Source organism: Helianthus annuus, chromosome 5 (assembly GCF_002127325.2).
Source record: "Helianthus annuus cultivar XRQ/B chromosome 5, HanXRQr2.0-SUNRISE, whole genome shotgun sequence".
NCBI classification, from domain to species: Eukaryota; Viridiplantae; Streptophyta; class Magnoliopsida; order Asterales; family Asteraceae; genus Helianthus; species Helianthus annuus.
Genome location: NC_035437.2, coordinates 172,555,263 through 172,574,004, shown reverse-complemented (window position 1 = coordinate 172,574,004; position 18,742 = coordinate 172,555,263). Strand labels below are relative to the sequence as shown.

The 18,742-nt window shown below is 42.7% G+C and overlaps 2 protein-coding genes across 2 annotated transcripts; one reads left to right on the top strand and one right to left on the bottom strand.

Moving 5' to 3' along the window:
- Nucleotides 1-33: 33 nt before the first annotated feature.
- Nucleotides 34-15,885, bottom strand: LOC110944115. Its single transcript, XM_022185830.1, has 2 exons — nucleotides 15,375-15,885; nucleotides 34-1,013 (listed from the first exon to the last, which is right to left on the bottom strand). Exons 1-2 carry the CDS (start codon nucleotides 15,883-15,885, stop codon nucleotides 34-36), a joined length of 1,491 nt encoding a protein of 496 aa, XP_022041522.1.
- A 1,349-nt stretch (nucleotides 15,886-17,234) lies between these two features.
- On the top strand, nucleotides 17,235-18,375 carry LOC110944116. Its single transcript, XM_022185831.1, has 2 exons — nucleotides 17,235-18,321; nucleotides 18,371-18,375. The coding sequence occupies exons 1-2, from the start codon at nucleotides 17,235-17,237 to the stop codon at nucleotides 18,373-18,375; spliced, it is 1,092 nt and encodes a 363-aa protein (XP_022041523.1).
- Nucleotides 18,376-18,742: the final 367 nt, after the last annotated feature.

Below are 18,742 nucleotides of genomic sequence, written 5' to 3'. Positions count from 1 at the left end.
TGTCTTTCCGCAGGAAACTTATAGAGTTGTCTTTTAGGTTTTCGCCCGTTTGCTTGGGCCCTCCTCACCCCGGGTTATCTGCTTAATCTCTTTGCGCACATTTTGGAGTAAATGTGTGAGTTCGCCGCTCTTGAGGGCTTTCTCTATTTCTGTGCGTAGAGAGATGCAGTTGTTAATGGTATGCCCGTTATCTTTGTGATATTCGCAGTATTGTGCCGGGTCTTGTCCACGCTTATTTTTCATTGGGATCGGAGGTTTGAATTGATAGTCTTCGGTACTTAAGACCTCCGCCGGGGTCTTTGTTAGGGGAGTCCGTTGCCTCTCCCTATTTTCATGTTTGTTCTCCCTATGCGCGGTGAGTTTGTTGATTGTTGTGCGGGCATCTTCAGACGAACGACTTCCCGGTCCAGACTCACGCCATGATTTCTTTAACCTCCTTTCGCCGGTTGAGCTTAAGTCCGCGGGCCTATTGTGTGGTGGTGGTGGCCTGTTTGTAGTAAGATTTTTCTCAGTTTGCGCGTAAACCTTGGCCGCCGCCATTATCTTCTCCCAACTTTTTGGAAGGCCCTCTGTTCCAGATAAGACCTTAACCATGTCGTCACATCTAACCGCGTACTTGAATTGTGCGCGGATTAGTTGCTCATGAACTCCGCCAATCTCCAAAACCTCTTTATTGTATTCGGTGATGAAATCCTCCAAATTCTCGTCATCACGGTGCCAAATGTTTATGACGTCAGATGTATCGCGAATGGAACGCCGTTGCTGGCTAAAGTGTGTCAAAAATTTTTCACGCAGGTCCTTCCAAGATTCGATCTGTCCGATTGGTAAGTTATCAAACCAAATTCGTGCTGGACCGGTCAGGGTCTGAACGAACAGATGACACCATAGCGGGAGGGTCCAACCCCCAACCAGACCTGCGCTGGTAAATACTCTTAGGTGGTCATCGGGGTCTGTCAGCCCATTAAATTTACCCACGTTGGATGGTATTTTAGCTTTCTCAAGTGGAGCCAAAGCTATTTTGTAACACCTCGAAAAAAAAATTTCGGCCAATAATGTCTTGACACGTGTCATAAGGTTCCGTTATGTGAAAACATACTTTAGAGGGACTAAAAGTGACAAACAGTGAAAACTATGGAACGTAAGGGTCCAAGGTGTCAACAATGGATAAATAGACTCTATGATAACCCCACATAATGTTTATAACATTTAACGGATGGTTCATGGATCATACGACGCGGAAATTGCCCAAAAGTGAAGTATCGTAAACTATAGGGGCCAAAAGTGTCAACATGTTTAATTTATAACTCTGAGTGAACTTTTGGCAGACCCGAAGCTTTGTATAGCTAAAATATACTCACTAGAATATGTGGTAAAAATTTCATGAAGATTCGTCAACGTATGAGAAAGTTATGGCCAAAACCGTACTTAAAGGACTAAAAGCGTCAACGCCGAATTCAGGGCTTTTCGGTTGAGCGCAAAGTTATCCGAGAGCATTACCATGTTGGTAAAAGTCCTAAGGTTCTTAAAAACCAAGTTTGGGGGTTTACGGGTCGAGAAAAGTAGCCGAAACATCACGTACAAGCACAGGGACCATTTCTGTCAATTGAGGAAAGTTGTTGGCTGATCAGAGGGGTCAGGCGACCCGCCTGGGAATGCCCAAGCGGGCCGCGTGGGTTGCCCAGCGAACAGAAAACGTATTTGGGGCTGATTTGGGTCCGAATCCGAGTGGGATACAGTTGTTTGCACCTCCTCTTGCACCAATAACATTACATGCAAGCCTATTACAACAGTAAACCTCAATTCCCTGCTTTAAATCCGAATTTGCATCCATTTGTGATCATTTACACTAGTAACCAAGAACACCAAGACTTGCAAGAGCTCTCAAAGCTTCTCTGGAGGAATTCTGAGCATCAAGGCCGACTTCTAGTGTCCACTAAACATCTTTAGGACCATTGTAAGCATTCAATTCGTTCTCTAATCCATTCTTGTTGTGATTATTAGTAAAAGTCAAACTGGGTGTTCATAACCTTTGACTTTCTGATTAAACGGATTTCTTTCAGTAATTTCTCGAATTGAAACTTGTTATAGATTGGTATTTATGTGGGAAACAAACCCTCTAAAGGGTACTAACTGATTCCCACTACATGCATGCTTAATGTCGAGTCAAACCTATTTCTAAAAAGTCAACAGAAGTGATTTTCGTGGAAAATGACATGATTAATGATATAGATGACATGCAAACTGATTGATCATTAAAAATGACTTGTAATATATATGTAAAGGTGTTTTAACCATCATCAACTCGACAATCTATAGTGTAGACACGAATCGGAACCGAAAGTCTTGTAAAACGATTATTTCGTAGACTATCGATTCGGATTCGTACATGTATGTTCAAGATCTGTATTGGAAAGTATTTTTGACTATTTTTTATTTTAGTTAAACTTTCTGGAATTTTCTTTGATTGAGTCTATGCTTAGCCTATTCGAATGCTTGTTCCCGGTTTATGCATAAAGTTGACTATTTTGCCCTTTTTGATTTAAAACGGGATTTTTGGAAAAGTGAAAGGATAGAAATCTTTATTTTTATTATATAAACTTGCACCGAAAGTTTCGGATCAGTTGGTGGTCCAGATTGTGAGTTATGGCCATTAGCGTAAAACTATGTTATAAATTTACATAAACGGTCCTTTTCGCGTAGAACCCGTTTCTGGCCACGTTTTGGTACAAAACTTTTTACCAACTGATTATATATAATATTCTGGGAATTTTGATGATTTTTAATTAATTTTTGGCTGAACGGATCCTCGATCACCTAGCCATTTCGGCTTATGTCGGTTTTGACCGTTTTAGCCATAAAAGGAGTTTTACACATCCTTTTGACCCGAAACCTTTTTCTACTGATTTTGTATGATGAATAAATTATTATAAGACTTCTGGAAATATAAAAATCTCAGATTTACTGTGAAAACCCGAAAACGCCCTTAAATCGTATTTTTAGCGTCTTAAGCGCATAGTAAGCGTTGTACTTGTTTTAAACCTATAAAACTTATACCTACTGATGTAAATCACATATTTTCATATAATAACAGTAAGTATGATATTTTGAACTCAGGTTTCCAGTTTTGGCATTTTTAGCCCTTGTGAAATTACTAAATTGCCCCTACGGTGCATAGTTTGGTTTTAAATGATATATTTGGTATATGGGTCATACCCTACTGATATAATATGTTATATTAAGTATATTTACTGTATGAACCAGACCCGAAACTCAGATTTCTAATTTTACCCTTTTATTATCTTTTAAATGACCAAAATGCCCTTCTAAGGCATAAATTGAGTTTAAAATTATCCCGGGCAATATAGAACATAACTTACTGATATAATATCATATTCTAAGCATATTAATTCAGGGAACTTGCATTTGAATCTTTTGGCTACCCGTATCGCCCTTATTGCGTTCGGTTCGGTTTACGTAACTAGTTTGCGTAAATTGACCGAACCGGGTCAAACGATATCATTTTTATCTCAAAATCCAGAATGTATTTAGTATACCCATATTATACAAGTATTCAAACTTGTCGGGTCTAAATCACATTCTATCCGGTCTTTCGCTTAATCGTGCGTAAACCGTATCATTCCTAAAACTAACCGGTCAAAGCTTAGGCTTAAATAAAAGGCCGTTAGGAATCTAATAGGTTAATTATAAACCTTTGTTCCAGATTAGGAAGCCCGGTAAAAGCTACCACCACTTATCGTTTGTGACTTATACTTGCTCAGGTAAATACATTTTGACTTATTTTCCCTATACGGGCTTGGGGTACGGTATTTAAAATACCGCTTGATCGGGCGCACAAGTCCTGCTCCTTATAGGTGTTCAGTCTTGAATAGCTTGTGCGACTTCGTTTAAACAGTTTTGTCTTACTTAAAAGGCTTTGGGGGGTTGTTGACCGTGTCCCGGATATCCTTGGCATTTTCTTACGAGATGGCCACGACCAGAGCACGGGGTGTAGGCGTACACCCATCGTGTATAACTCTTTGATGTGGTGTGTCAATTAAATCTCTAGCCCGGACAGTAGATCCCGGGCCACCAGAGATATAAGTGCATGTAAATCGTTCACAAGTTTATATTGCATAATTATCCCAAGTTAATAAAAATATTTATGCCTTGTGCATTTAAATCAATTTTCAATCATTTTCAAAATGAGTCAGTCGATTTGTATTTACCAGTGTAAACTGACGTATTTTTCCCAAAAGATTAAGTGCAGGTACTATACGGAAATAGGCTGGCTGTTTCCTAGAAGAGCGTCCACAATAGTCTCGCAAACTCGGACGACATTTATCTGTTGAACTATTTTTTTTATCTTATTTTATTTGATCCGCCTGTGGATCCATTTCAACTACTGTGATATTTATTATTACACTTTATTTAAAAGTTGAAATGTTTCTATTCTGCTTCCGCTGTGCATTATTATTTGTGTTGATTGTCTATGACGATGCCAACTACGTCACTGTACCCCACACCGGGCCCACCGGTGACACGTGGAAATCGGGGTGTGACAGGTTGGTATCAGAGCCAACGCTGAGTGAATTAAACACTATCCTTTTTGTGTTTAATCTCAGTTACACAATTGCACATTCCTCGATCTTCGAGTCTAGACAAAGAACTTAGGAAATGTTCGACATTTCGTTTAATTTATTTTTATTTATTAATGCATTGTCTTATATATTTTGTTGTGCAACTTGTTTGACTTTTGACAGGATCAGGATGCCGCCAAGGATGAGAGGTCGTGGAGGATTTCCTACATCGCACGATCATGAGGCTGGTCCCTCGCATAGGCGGGCCCCATCTGCTACACACCACACAGCCGCCAACGACCTTTGGAGGTCTATTGCCGAGCCTGCTAGGCATTCGGTTTCCGCGAGCACTTCTCCGTCATTACCCCACTCGTTTGGGCCCCATTCGGAGAACGGGCCCCATGATTCGCTTGGATCATACATACCGTTGCACCAGTCACCACACCAGCACCCAGCGCCAGCCTACCAGGGTTTGTATAACCCTAATGCTTATGTGGAGGAGCCAGTGGGCCATAACCCACTTGGACAGGAGGACCACTTTTCTGGTGGTCACGAGATGGACGTAGACGAGGAGACGGACCCTTCGCTCCCACCATCAGGTACACCAAACCACCCGATTGAGATATCGGATGGGTCGCCATACACAGGATCACCATTTAATGGTGTGGACAGCTTCCAGGAGAGGTTCAAGCAGCATGATTGGTACTTCACCCCTAGCCACAACTCTCCTATGCTTCAATCACTCCATGGTACTCCGATGCTTCAATCGCTCCATGGTTCGCCGGTGCACTCACAGCACCACTCACAGCAGCAGCAGCTCCAGCAGCAGCCGCCTCTACCGCAGGACCTATCTGAGGCCCTGTGGCGTGACGTGATCACTCCGTCACCACCGCCGCCGCCAGTTTTACCTCCTCCGCCTCAGAGGCCTAGGAGGAATGCGCGCATGTCTACGCGCGGAGGGATTCGCATAGGCACCCCTCCACGTGTTAGTAGCAGCCGCTACACATCTCTACCCGGGGAGTCTGAGACAGGGGAGTCTCAGCATCCCGTATCGGAGGTTACTTCTGTTCCGATCCCGCCTCTGCCGCCGCAGAATTTTGGAGAGCCGATTCCGGCTTATGCTAGTGCCGCTCAGTTCAACCCGTTCGAGCAGGTGTTCCCTCAGGGTTATGATTACACGGGAGACCCTTATTGGCAAGCTGTGAACTACAGCTCACTCCCACATAGTGGTCCACTTGGAGACCCTTGGGCTGCTGGCCCATCTACTTTTGGTTACCCTCCGGGTTACCAGCAGCCACCGCAGCCGCAGCCTTACCAGCCGCCGCAGCCGCAGCACTACCAGCCACCACCACCGGCGCCTATGATGTCGCCACCGCAGGTTCAGGAGATCCTGCAGGGAATTGATAGCATGCGACGCGAGTTTCAGCACAATATGCGAGAGGATCGCCGACGCACCAGTGGCTTGTTTAAGAAGGTGTTCGATTTGCTCAAGGGTAAGAGCAAGAAGGATCGTTGAATCCTTCGATTATTATTGCATGTACTCATGTCCCTGCGTGGACATTTATTCCAGTACTCTACCCCTGCGTGGGTATATCTATCTTTCTCTACCCCTGTGTGGGTATGTTATCCTGTTAACCCCTGCGTGGGTTTGTTTTATTTTATTTTATTATTGTTGCACTTGTTTAGCCCCTGCGCGGGCATGTTATTCATGCTAGTTATGTTATTTCAAAGTCCCGTTTAGGGCAATTATGTACTGGTATTTTAATTGAAATTTGAAATGATTAATTTGAATTTCTCATTTTATTTATATGCATGAATATAATATTAAAATAATGGAAAATATCAATTTTTATTTGATTTGCCATTTTATAAGAATCTTAGTAAGGTATAACCTAGCCTGAATGCCTTATTAACAGGCCTGGCCCTGATGGTAAAACCTGGTTGAAAGGATTCAACTCCCTGTTAACATCTGAGAACATGTTAACATTCTGGGCTAAGCGTGATCTGTAGAATCACACGACCCACCTTTTTAATAAATTATCTACAGATTCTATCTGTATACAAGTCTATTAATGGCTTGATACCTACGGGTTATGACTAGGTCATATAGTGGCAGTTGTGGTCTATGACTCCCTGCCTAGTAAAGAAATATCTACAGATTAAATCTGTACACAAGTCTATTAATGGCTTGATACCTACGGGTTATAACTATGTTATATAATGACAGTTGTGGTTTATGACTCTCTGTCTAGTAAAGGATTATTTGTTTAATTATACAATTTATAGTCCTATAAAAATCTAAATTTATAATTTAGTGATTGTCCTTGTGACTAGGCCTATGGTGCCAATATATATATTTTCATTCCTTGATTGCTAATAAGAGCCTGAATGAAATCTATTAAATTAACTGCTAAGGTTTTGATACCATGGTTAATAAATCGTCTAGGACGATAATACTGTTAGGTTCTAAATAGACCTTGTCCTTATTGTAGCTTAAAGCTACAATGGCCAAATCGGAAGAAACCAACAGTCATTCTGGGGAACGCTCAGATAATGCAAAGATTCACGTTACCGGTGCAGAACTGCAAGCACTGATTGATAATGCTGTCGCCAAGGCTATAGATAGGCAGTTCAAAGAATCTAGTGGTACTCAGAGTAGAACCCGCTCAGTGACGCATGTCAAGGCTAAGACTCATTCTGGGGCTCATAGTAAGCCTCCTTCTAAAAAGAGTGAGCCAAAGAAAGTTGAGGATGATAATCATTCCTCCAACCACAGCAGCGTCCCGAAGCAGGAGATTGAGCTGAAACGTGACACGTACAGCAGGTCCTGTACGTACAAATACTTTGTATCCTGCAAGCCCAGAGATTTCACTGGGGAAAAAGGAGCCGTCGACTGCATGACGTGGATCGACGAGATGGACACTGTAGTTGACATCAGCGGGTGTGCTGATAGGGACGTCGTTAAGTACGTGTCCCAATCATTCAAAGGAGATGCGTTAGCATGGTGGAGGTCACTCCTACAAGCTGCCGGTAAGGCCACACTGTACGGTTTGTCATGGGAACAGTTTGTGGCCCTGATTAAAGAGAACTTCTGTCCGCAGCACGAGGTCGAGCGAATCGAATCGGATTTCGTATCCTTAGTCATGAAGAACCTCGACTGTCAAACGTATCTTACTACGTTCAACACGCTGTCTCGTTTAGTGCCTTACTTGGTGACCCCGGAGCCGCGTAGGATTGCTCGATTTATCGGGGGTCTGGCACCGGAAATAAAGGCGAGTGTTAAAGCTTCAAGACCTACAACATTTCGATCCGTAGCGGATCTATCCCTCTCCCTCACTCAAGACGTGGTTAGATTGAGAGCCATAAGGAGCTCTGAGGAGAACAAACGAAAACGTGAGGATGACACCTCACGGAGATCTGAAAAGCGACATAGAGGGAACAACGACCACAGGAAAGGGTCGGGGTCTAGGAAAAGTGATCATCAGTCGGGTGAAAAACCCAGATGCAAGTTTTGTAGGAGACACCACTTTGGGAGGTGTCGGTTTGAAACAAAATCCCAGTCTTCGGAGAAGCGATGTGGAATCTGCAAGTCCACCGATCATAAGGCTGTGGATTGCAAGAAGATGAAGGATGCAACGTGTTTTGGTTGCAACGAAAAAGGTCACATTCGGCCCAACTGTCCAAAGTTTGCGAAGAAGGCCGAGGAAGGGAAGAAGACTAATGCGAGAGTCTTCAAAATGGACGCAAAGGAAGCAGTCCTTGACGATAACGTCATTACCGGTACGTTTCTTGTAAACGATATTTTTGCTAGAGTTTTGTTTGATTCGGGGGCTGATAAATCGTTTGTAGATAATAAGTTTTGTAAACTGTTGAACCTTCCTGTTAAAACCTTAAGTGTGAAATATGAGGTGGAATTAGCCGATGGAACCTTAGAAACCGCCTCGACTGTTCTAGATGGATGTGTTATATCCATTAGGAATCATTCCTTCCCGTTATCCTTGCTTCCCTTTAAGCTAGCTGGATTCGATATAGTGATAGGCATGGATTGGTTGTCAAGTAACCAAGCCCAGATTCTGTGCAATAGAAAGCAAGTAATAGTTAAGACTCCGTCTGGTGAGTCACTTACTATTCAAGGAGATACCCAGCATGGATTGCCGGAGCAAGTGTCCATGCTCAAAGCATCCAGATGCATGCAGAAGGGATGTGTCATTTATATGGCACAAGTTACCATTGATGAGCCGAAGCCGAAGATTGAGGATATCCCTGTTATATCAGAATATCCTGAAGTGTTTCCTGAAGAACTACCCGGATTGCCACCGGATAGACAAGTAGAGTTTCGGATAGATATCATTCCAGGCACTGCACCTGTAGCAAGAGCACCATACAGATTGGCACCAACGGAGATGAAGGAGTTGAGGACGCAGTTGGATGATCTATTAGCTAAAGGTTTTATTAGACCTAGCTCATCTCCTTGGGGAGCGCCAATCTTGTTCGTTAAGAAGAAGGATGGATCGATGCGTCTGTGCATCGATTATCGTGAGCTGAATAAGGTCACTATCAAGAATCGGTATCCGTTACCCAGGATCGACGATCTGTTCGATCAGTTACAAGGAGCAAGTTATTTCTCCAAGATTGACCTAAGGTCAGGTTATCATCAGTTGAAGGTCAAGGAAGAAGACGTACACAAGACCGCGTTTAGGACTCGTTATGGACATTACGAGTTCCTGGTGATGCCGTTTGGGCTCACTAACGCACCAGCCGCGTTCATGGACCTCATGAATCGCGTCTGCAAACCCTATTTAGATAAGTTCGTTATCGTCTTTATTGACGACATTCTTATCTACTCGAAGAGCCAAGCTGAACATGAGAAACACCTTCGTTGTATTCTCAAACTTTTGAATCAAGAGAAGCTTTATGCCAAATTCTCGAAGTGTGAATTTTGGCTTCGAGAAGTCCAGTTCCTTGGACATGTTGTAAGTGAGCGTGGTATCCAAGTAGATCCCGCTAAAGTAGAAGCAGTCATGAACTGGCAGGAACCGAAAACTCCTACCGAGATCCGCAGTTTCCTCGGATTGGCAGGATATTATAGGAGATTCATCGAGAACTTCTCAAGGATTGCTGCGCCCCTAACTTCGTTGACCCGTAAGAAGATTAAGTTTGATTGGGGCCCTAAGCAGCAGGAATCCTTTGACATTCTGAAGCAGAAGCTGAGCAATGCGCCAGTGTTGACATTGCCCGATGGTATAGATGAATTTGTGGTGTATTGTGATGCATCGCATACGGGCATGGGTTGTGTACTCATGCAGAAAGGCAAAGTCATTGCCTATGCTTCTCGCCAGCTAAAGGTGCACGAGAAGAACTACACCACCCACGATTTGGAATTGGGTGCGGTTGTATTTGCTTTGAAGCTATGGAGACATTACTTGTATGGAACCAAGTGTATCATTTATTCGGATCACAAGAGTCTTCAGCATCTGTTCAATCAGAAAGAATTGAACATGCGTCAAAGGCGATGGATGGAAACCCTCAATGATTATGACTGTGAGATAAGATACCATCCAGGCAAGGCGAATGTGGTTGCCGACGCCTTAAGCAGAAAAGAAAGGGTGAAACCGATCAGGATCAATGCCAAGCGCATTGAGATAAGAAATAATTTGAATGAAAGGGTGTTGGCTGCACAGAAGGAAGCTGTGCTGGAAGCTAACTATCCGGCAGAAAAGTTGGGAGTAACTGAGGAGCAGTTATCCCACGACAAAGATGGAATGCTACGCCTAAACGGACGAATATGGGTCCCAGTATATGGAGGACTTCGGGATGTTATCCTCCAGGAGGCCCACAGCTCTAAATACTCCGTCCATCCTGGAGCTGATAAGATGTACCAGGATTTGAAATCGAACTACTGGTGGATTGGTTTGAAAAAGTCCGTGGCCGAGTATGTGGCCAGGTGTTTGACTTGTGCGCAAGTCAAGGCTGAGCATCAGAAGCCGTCAGGTTTGCTTCAACAACCTGAAATTCCCAAATGGAAGTGGGAAATGGTGACAATGGATTTTATCACCAAGTTGCCGAAAACGAAAAAGGGAAATGATACCATATGGGTCATAGTGGACAGACTGACTAAGTCAGCTCATTTTCTACCCATCAAAGAGACGTATAGCTCAGATATGTTAGCCCAATTATACGTCGATAAGATAGTAGCGCTACATGGTATACCTATATCTATTATCTCTGATAGAGATACTAGATATACGTCACATTTTTGGAAAAGTTTCCAACAGTCGTTGGGCACTCGTTTGAATTTTAGTACGGCTTACCATCCTCAGACTGATGGTCAGAGTGAGCGTACTATTCAAACTTTGGAAGACATGCTTCGTGCATGTGCGATCGACTTAGGTGGTAGTTGGGATAAGCACCTACCACTGATTGAATTCTCCTACAACAATAGCTACCATTCCAGCATAAAGGCTGCGCCTTTTGAGGCCCTATACGGTAGGAAGTGTAGATCGCCCATTTGTTGGGCAGAAGTTGGAGATGTCCAGTTGTCTGGACCAGATATCGTCTTTGAGACGACAGACAAGATCGTTCAGATCCGTGATCGTTTGAAAGCTGCCAGGGATAGGCAGAAAAGTTATGCGGATCCTAAGCGCAAAGATTTTCACTTCGATGTGGGTGAAAAAGTATTGCTCAAGGTATCACCTTGGAAAGGTGTGATGAGATTTGGAAAGAAAGGCAAGCTGAGCCCGCGATATATTGGACCTTTCGAGATAATCGAACGTGTCGGGGCAGTCGCTTACAAGTTAAAATTGCCTGAAGAGCTTAGTGCTATTCATAATGTGTTCCATATCTGTAACTTGAAGAAGTGTTTCGCTGACGATTCACTGGTTATACCGCATACAGATATACACATAGACGAAAGTCTAAAGTTTGTCGAAAAACCTTTGTCGATCGAGGATCGACAGGTAAAGAAGCTTCGAAGGAAGCAAGTGCCTATTGTTAAGGTCAAATGGGATGCCCGTAGAGGTCCCGAATACACGTGGGAAGTGGAATCCACGATGAAAGAAAAATATCCCCAATTGTTTGAATAAATCTCGGGGTCGAGATTTCTTTTAAGGGGGTGAGGATGTAACACCTCGAAAAAAAAATTTCGGCCAATAATGTCTTGACACGTGTCATAAGGTTCCGTTATGTGAAAACATACTTTAGAGGGACTAAAAGTGACAAACAGTGAAAACTATGGAACGTAAGGGTCCAAGGTGTCAACAATGGATAAATAGACTCTATGATAACCCCACATAATGTTTATAACATTTAACGGATGGTTCATGGATCATACGACGCGGAAATTGCCCAAAAGTGAAGTATCGTAAACTATAGGGGCCAAAAGTGTCAACATGTTTAATTTATACCTCTGAGTGAACTTTTGGCAGACCCGAAGCTTTGTATAGCTAAAATATACTCACTAGAATATGTGGTAAAAATTTCATGAAGATTCGTCAACGTATGAGAAAGTTATGGCCAAAACCGTACTTAAAGGACTAAAAGCGTCAACGCCGAATTCAGGGCTTTTCGGTTGAGCGCAAAGTTATCCGAGAGCATTACCATGTTGGTAAAAGTCCTAAGGTTCTTAAAAACCAAGTTTGGGGGTTTACGGGTCGAGAAAAGTAGCCGAAACATCACGTACAAGCACAGGGACCATTTCTGTCAATTGAGGAAAGTTGTTGGCTGATCAGAGGGGTCAGGCGACCCGCCTGGGAATGCCCAAGCGGGCCGCGTGGGTTGCCCAGCGAACAGAAAACGTATTTGGGGCTGATTTGGGTCCGAATCCGAGTGGGATACAGTTGTTTGCACCTCCTCTTGCACCAATAACATTACATGCAAGCCTATTACAACAGTAAACCTCAATTCCCTGCTTTAAATCCGAATTTGCATCCATTTGTGATCATTTACACTAGTAACCAAGAACACCAAGACTTGCAAGAGCTCTCAAAGCTTCTCTGGAGGAATTCTGAGCATCAAGGCCGACTTCTAGTGTCCACTAAACATCTTTAGGACCATTGTAAGCATTCAATTCGTTCTCTAATCCATTCTTGTTGTGATTATTAGTAAAAGTCAAACTGGGTGTTCATAACCTTTGACTTTCTGATTAAACGGATTTCTTTCAGTAATTTCTCGAATTGAAACTTGTTATAGATTGGTATTTATGTGGGAAACAAACCCTCTAAAGGGTACTAACTGATTCCCACTACATGCATGCTTAATGTCGAGTCAAACCTATTTCTAAAAAGTCAACAGAAGTGATTTTCGTGGAAAATGACATGATTAATGATATAGATGACATGCAAACTGATTGATCATTAAAAATGACTTGTAATATATATGTAAAGGTGTTTTAACCATCATCAACTCGACAATCTATAGTGTAGACACGAATCGGAACCGAAAGTCTTGTAAAACGATTATTTCGTAGACTATCGATTCGGATTCGTACATGTATGTTCAAGATCTGTATTGGAAAGTATTTTTGACTATTTTTTATTTTAGTTAAACTTTCTGGAATTTTCTTTGATTGAGTCTATGCTTAGCCTATTCGAATGCTTGTTCCCGGTTTATGCATAAAGTTGACTATTTTGCCCTTTTTGATTTAAAACGGGATTTTTGGAAAAGTGAAAGGATAGAAATCTTTATTTTTATTATATAAACTTGCACCGAAAGTTTCGGATCAGTTGGTGGTCCAGATTGTGAGTTATGGCCATTAGCGTAAAACTATGTTATAAATTTACATAAACGGTCCTTTTCGCGTAGAACCCGTTTCTGGCCACGTTTTGGTACAAAACTTTTTACCAACTGATTATATATAATATTCTGGGAATTTTGATGATTTTTAATTAATTTTTGGCTGAACGGATCCTCGATCACCTAGCCATTTCGGCTTATGTCGGTTTTGACCGTTTTAGCCATAAAAGGAGTTTTACACATCCTTTTGACCCGAAACCTTTTTCTACTGATTTTGTATGATGAATAAATTATTATAAGACTTCTGGAAATATAAAAATCTCAGATTTACTGTGAAAACCCGAAAACGCCCTTAAATCGTATTTTTAGCGTCTTAAGCGCATAGTAAGCGTTGTACTTGTTTTAAACCTATAAAACTTATACCTACTGATGTAAATCACATATTTTCATATAATAACAGTAAGTATGATATTTTGAACTCAGGTTTCCAGTTTTGGCATTTTTAGCCCTTGTGAAATTACTAAATTGCCCCTACGGTGCATAGTTTGGTTTTAAATGATATATTTGGTATATGGGTCATACCCTACTGATATAATATGTTATATTAAGTATATTTACTGTATGAACCAGACCCGAAACTCAGATTTCTAATTTTACCCTTTTATTATCTTTTAAATGACCAAAATGCCCTTCTAAGGCATAAATTGAGTTTAAAATTATCCCGGGCAATATAGAACATAACTTACTGATATAATATCATATTCTAAGCATATTAATTCAGGGAACTTGCATTTGAATCTTTTGGCTACCCGTATCGCCCTTATTGCGTTCGGTTCGGTTTACGTAACTAGTTTGCGTAAATTGACCGAACCGGGTCAAACGATATCATTTTTATCTCAAAATCCAGAATGTATTTAGTATACCCATATTATACAAGTATTCAAACTTGTCGGGTCTAAATCACATTCTATCCGGTCTTTCGCTTAATCGTGCGTAAACCGTATCATTCCTAAAACTAACCGGTCAAAGCTTAGGCTTAAATAAAAGGCCGTTAGGAATCTAATAGGTTAATTATAAACCTTTGTTCCAGATTAGGAAGCCCGGTAAAAGCTACCACCACTTATCGTTTGTGACTTATACTTGCTCAGGTAAATACATTTTGACTTATTTTCCCTATACGGGCTTGGGGTACGGTATTTAAAATACCGCTTGATCGGGCGCACAAGTCCTGCTCCTTATAGGTGTTCAGTCTTGAATAGCTTGTGCGACTTCGTTTAAACAGTTTTGTCTTACTTAAAAGGCTTTGGGGGGTTGTTGACCGTGTCCCGGATATCCTTGGCATTTTCTTACGAGATGGCCACGACCAGAGCACGGGGTGTAGGCGTACACCCGTCGTGTATAACTCTTTGATGTGGTGTGTCAATTAAATCTCTAGCCCGGACAGTAGATCCCGGGCCACCAGAGATATAAGTGCATGTAAATCGTTCACAAGTTTATATTGCATAATTATCCCAAGTTAATAAAAATATTTATGCCTTGTGCATTTAAATCAATTTTCAATCATTTTCAAAATGAGTCAGTCGATTTGTATTTACCAGTGTAAACTGACGTATTTTTCCCAAAAGATTAAGTGCAGGTACTATACGGAAATAGGCTGGCTGTTTCCTAGAAGAGCGTCCACAATAGTCTCGCAAACTCGGACGACATTTATCTGTTGAACTATTTTTTTTATCTTATTTTATTTGATCCGCCTGTGGATCCATTTCAACTACTGTGATATTTATTATTACACTTTATTTAAAAGTTGAAATGTTTCTATTCTGCTTCCGCTGTGCATTATTATTTGTGTTGATTGTCTATGACGATGCCAACTACGTCACTGTACCCCACACCGGGCCCACCGGTGACACGTGGAAATCGGGGTGTGACATATTTCCATGACGAACTTTGAATTTTCCGCTGCTTCCGCAGGGCGGTAAATCAAATCATAGTTGTGTTCTGCCTCAGGGTTATAAACCGTACGAGGCCTGCATTTATTATAATTTGGCTGCAATCGATTGAACACACTGGTATTTGCACTTAAACGGTATGTTGGATCAGACTCGTCGGTGTGGGTGTCTCGTTGGGAACCCAACCTGTCATGAACCGATTGTCTTCGGTGAGGATGTGGTCTACCATGATTTTCTCTCTGATGACTTCCTGTCTGAGTGTATTCACGTTGTGATGTGGATCTGGCATAAACTTCTGTATTTCCGTAAGTTGAATCCTCCCGTTGGGAAGCGTTTGCCCGAGATCCTGGTCTCCGTGACTGAGTTAAGGGAGCGGTCTGAGCACACAGCTGTGTGTATACTGCGTTTAGTGCCCCTTGAGACCTGACGTACCAGGATATCAGAGTTTCTCCTGGTGGCAAAATTGATTGAGCAGGGTTTGCTGGTAATATTCCTGGAGGGTCGTTTGCTCGGTTGGATTGAACCTCGTTGTCATCCGAGGCATCCTCTGGGATTCCTTCTACTTGAACATTGTTTTCGACGTTCGGTCGAAGACCGGTTTGCCGATGAGATGATGAATTTTCTGCCATAACAGAGGATGAAAAGAACTGAATCGAAACGAGATGAAAACTGAAAAAACAGAGGAATTGGTGGGTGCCAATGAAGAAACACTAGATAAATGGTCGGAACTGAGATATCTAGGGGGTTTGAATCCGCATAAAAGGTTGGTTTCCACTCGATTGATTCAGGTCCGACTGGTCTTCTTCTCCGATAACTCTGCAAAAAAGAGCACCGTTAGCCTCGCCAAGGGGAGAAAAGGGTTCTATCCTTGACCCGACTCCGGTGTGAGAATAAGTATTGGTAATGAAGAAGAAGATGTTTTTTGTAAGTGTGTGTAACTTGAATTCATACCTGGGTTGCTTCTCATATTTATAGCCGGGAGTCGTTTTAGGCGGGAAAACCCGTTAGTGAAAAGTTGACGGAAGATACTAACCCCGTAAGCAGTTACCTTCCCTTCCGTCAAGCTTCTTGATCCGACGTGAGAGCACACGGATCGTGGCTTAGATCGAAGGCTGGGAATTTGCCACGTGTAAAGTGATCAAGTGGAGATTACTTTCCAATTGCATGCTTCCGTTGTGAATTCAGGGATGCTTGAGATGGTGACACGTGTCCAGACGGTTGTAACCGTCTTGGTGATGCACGATTGTATTTCTTCTAGAAGATTACTGCTGTAATCTGGTGTGGCACCTTATCGTGTGGAGACAGGTGAATAAATAAATCCCAAGTCTGGGTAAGTAATATCCAGGTCTGGATATTTAGGCGGGAGTGTTTATTTCAGGATTTTCATCCTTTGTCTATGGGAGAAAGCGCAAAGGTTTATGATTTCCTTTGGGCGCGCAAGTGTTGATAGTTGTCTGTTCTTTAAGTCTTTATTTGTGAAATCATTGCGCGGCCGCGCAAGGTACAAGGCTGAAAGGTAAGGTTGTGGTGTGGTCCCAAGCACTTTTTATGGGGTTTTTGGGACCTTACCCCTTCAACCACCTAATGGCACTCTTTTTTTGTTCAGGACACCTAATTCTGCAAAAAATTCTGCAACATCTAGCCACTATTCTTTATGTTGGGTTTTAAATAGATGGATAACAAATTAATAGCTCCTGTCATTATTATTTGTAAATATAGATATGATAGCAATCGCATGTATTATGGAAATTAGTTATATCACTCCCAAAATAGAGGAGATCTATAACTTTATAATGGAATGAGAATTGAGGGAAAGGATCATCGATCCTATTAAAAACTATCGTCTCTTACATGGTATCACGAGACCTCTCCTAATCTCCCTCCTTCTTCCTCCTGTACAGCCGATCTCCTCCCCTGTTTAACCCATTCTCCTTGCCGGCTTCATCACTCTCTCAATGGAGCCAAAAATACATCCGAGATGGAATCCGGGCAGTATGCCTCATGGTCCGAACTTTTCAAAATACAGTGTCGTGCCGCCCTGGTCATCGACCATCTTTCACCCCGACCCTCCTCCTCTTCTGGTAAAAACAAGGACACCGACAAAGACAAAGCCGATAAAGATTCTCCAGCCGATGATTCCTGGGATCGTTTGGATGCTATTGTACTACAATGGATTTATGCAACAATATCCAACAATCTCCTTCATGTTATTCTGAAGCCAAACACAACCGTGTATGACACGTGGAAGACCCTTGAAGGAATTTTTCAGGATAACAAAACTTCTCGCTCCATTCATCTTCTACACAAATTCTCGAACACACATCTCGACGGGTTCCCCAACGTCTCCGCATATTGCCAGCAACTCAAAGTGCTGGCCGATCAACTCGCCAATGTAGGCAGTCCGGTTGACAATGACCGCCTGGTTCTTCAACTTATCACCGGTCTCAACGAACAATACGAAGGCATCGCTACCATCCTCCAGCAACAGGACCCTCTTCCAACCTTCTATGAGGCTCGATCAAAGGTCATGCTAGTCGAATCACGTAAGGCAGAACAAGCACTTATTTTAGCCCAAACTGCGGGCACCGCCTTGAATGCAAACTCCAACAAACCGCACCCACAGGTGAATACCAGCGAATATCGTCAAGACTCTGACCGTGGCAGAGGACGCGGACGCTCCCGTGGCAGAGGCGGCAGAGGACGGGGCAACTGGGGTCGGACCCGCAACAACAGCTCTCCCAATTTCCACTCAACTTGGCCTACTCAGCAACCTTTCTGGCCCAACTCAGCCCAGCAACATCAGTGGACTGGGCTCGGTTATCCTCAGCCGACTTCCTCCCAGCAGTGGGCCGCACCACAGAATCAGTCTTGGGCCCCTCCTCCTTGCCCGTACCCCACTGCTCCTCGGCCCAATTCAGCAAACACACATGGCGGAAATAGAATTCTCGGCCCCAGGCCCACTCAAGCTCACAATGCGTATGCCCCGACCGACATAGAACAAGCGCTTTACACTATGTCTCTCAACCAGCCGGATCCTAACCTGTACATGGACACGGGAGCAACAGGTAATATGTCTAATTCGGCAACTAATTTTCGGTCTTATTTTGATAATAGCGTGAATTCAAATATCATTGTTAGAAATGGTTCATCCATACCGGTTGTTGGACAAGGCGCACAAACCCTTCCCCCATCATTCCCCCCACTCATCCTTAAAGACGTCCTATATGCACCTAAACTGATCAAAATTTTAATTTCTGTTCGTCGATTCACAACCGACAACTCTGTTTCTGTCGAATTTGACCCCTTTGGTTTTTGTCACGGCCCCCGACCCGGTTTGACCCGTTTCAGGAGCCGCGGGACAGAAATCCCGTGGTATTTAATTTAGGCGACAGCGGAAGTCTTTTAAAACAGGATCTTTCAATATTTAAAACTGCCTGTTTACATAATTTAGGGATAAAACCCCGGTAATTTACAATCATTTGATTT